This window comes from Amphimedon queenslandica, unplaced genomic scaffold (genome assembly GCF_000090795.2).
Source record: "Amphimedon queenslandica unplaced genomic scaffold, v1.1 AMPQUscaffold_6914_Cont21131, whole genome shotgun sequence".
NCBI lineage: Eukaryota > Metazoa > Porifera > Demospongiae > Haplosclerida > Niphatidae > Amphimedon > Amphimedon queenslandica.
Genome location: NW_003552798.1, coordinates 1 through 1,969, shown reverse-complemented (window position 1 = coordinate 1,969; position 1,969 = coordinate 1). Strand labels below are relative to the sequence as shown.

Here is a 1,969-nt window from a genome sequence, read left to right as displayed (position 1 = left end):
GATACAGTCATACTGGGAGAATTGGATAAAGTAATTACATTTTCTCATACACGCTTTGTAGATGTCACCCTGAGGAATGACATCACTGTGATCAGCATGGTTGGTACAGCCGGTGAAACTGTCAACGTCTCATTCATGAATGCACTGACTGAAGATGTTGCCACTACATCATGTGTTGTTGGTCCTGATGGAACTGCTGCTATGAAAGGGACTCTATACAATACGTTTTCTTGTACATCTGCTTAATATCACTGCTGAATGCCGACTATTATAGACTCAAGCTGTACAATCTGCTGTGTGCTGATATGCCTGGTATATCTGCTGATTTTGCTTCTTGTATTTTTGAAATATTAATATTTTTTTTTCAATTGGGTTTATTTTCAAAATGATTATCACCAATTAAGATTATTATTCGTCCTCAGTTTCAGAAAAATAATTTTAAGAGGTGAAGGGAAGTGATGTTGTTATTGGCATCATTTCCTCATCGCTGATTGCTCTGCGGTATACGCACCCAAGAGTTTTTTTGGCTGAATCAGCAATGCTGCCAAAAATTAATGAATAAAGTTGATATCAGTATTGGTACAGTCCTGACAGGCATAATTGCTGATCATCACTGTTGCTCTGGCCTGAACCAGTATAAAAATTCATCATAATTGTATCATGCCTGATTTCATTATTGTATTGTGACTGAGTGCCAAAAATCTATGATTCAGACTGATATCAGGGCTGATTCAGACTGGAAATCATCTTAAATCAGGTCTCAACTTCTGGTGGTTAGTGTGAAAAATTTTTAGTGCGAAAGCAGCGAAACTCGTAATCAGAAAGAACAGTCACATTTCACATTCACAATGTCTCCTGTAATACTTCTTTTCCTCACTATTGTTTATCTCTCGACATTTATGGGGCAGCCGATTCTCCCGGTGAGCACTCTACCCCCAGGCCCTCCCAGTACATGTCAACCTATAACTGGTGTGGCCATGTGTCTTTATGTGCCATGGGCAGGAAATGCCTCCTTCCCCAGTGTCAAAGGACGTAGGACGGCACAGAGCAAAGCAAACATCGAAGCGAATGTATTTCAACCTCTTGTTACACATAAATGCTCTAACGCCATCGTTCACTTTCTTTGTGCAGTGTACACTCCGGCTTGTGTTGAGGGACCCGAAGGAACTGTCACGCTCAAACCCTGCAGGGATCTCTGTAACCATGTGAAGAATACTTGTGAACCTTTTATGCGGGAGCGGTGGGGATTGAATTGGCCGCCTCACTTTGAGTGCTCTAACTTTCCCGAAAATGAATCCACTGATATTAATAGTCTGTGTTTTGATGTGCCTTTCCATAATGTTACCATACCAATACCACCTGCTACTACATCTTCTAGTACAGTTGTTCAACCTTCATCTAAAAAAAGTTCAGTCATTCAATGACAATGTACATCTGCATGATATCCCTGCTTGAGTGCTGACTATAGAATCAAACTATATATATGTGCTGATGATATATCTCCTGATTTTGCTTTTTGTATTTTGATTTTCGAAATAATAATTATTAATATGAATAATTATGAATTGTTTATATTGGGGATCTAATAAGATGATGAACCAATCAAAATTAATTTCAGCCACGCCTATTTAATAAAATGGCTACTTTGAGTTGTTTTTAGAAAAAAAGTGATAAAAGATAAAATGAATGATAGAATAAGGCCATTATTGTTGTAGTGACTGCTAGTGATGAGGTAAGTTTTATAAGAAATGATTGTATAAATATTATTGCTAGGAGGGTATAGTCTAGCTACGACTTCTTCTTATAATTTATAGCCTCCTCTTTTGAGGAGAGTACCACCTTAGTGGAAGAAAAGATAGATAGAGGATAGAGCAATTTAGAGACAGCAGGTATGGTGGGCCCTTAAGTTTGTAAAATCGGAACTTGAAGTGGTAGATCACAATGAGGGTTGGACGAAATACCAATAATC

The 1,969-nt window shown here is 38.2% G+C and overlaps 1 protein-coding gene across 1 annotated transcript; it reads left to right on the top strand.

The window, feature by feature from the left end:
- The first annotated feature begins 821 nt into the window (after positions 1 to 821).
- On the top strand, positions 822 to 1,555 carry LOC100634419 (frizzled-4-like). The gene has a single exon (XM_003391703.3). The coding sequence runs from the start codon at positions 849 to 851 to the stop codon at positions 1,422 to 1,424; it is 576 nt and encodes a 191-aa protein (XP_003391751.1). The 5' UTR covers positions 822 to 848; the 3' UTR covers positions 1,425 to 1,555.
- The last annotated feature ends 414 nt before the right edge of the window (positions 1,556 to 1,969 follow it).

What these genes read in the sequence shown, in the direction of transcription:
- LOC100634419 (XM_003391703.3), top strand. Translation starts at nt 849, where the DNA reads ATGTCTCCTGTAATACTTCTTTTCCTCACTATTGTTTATCTCTCGACA.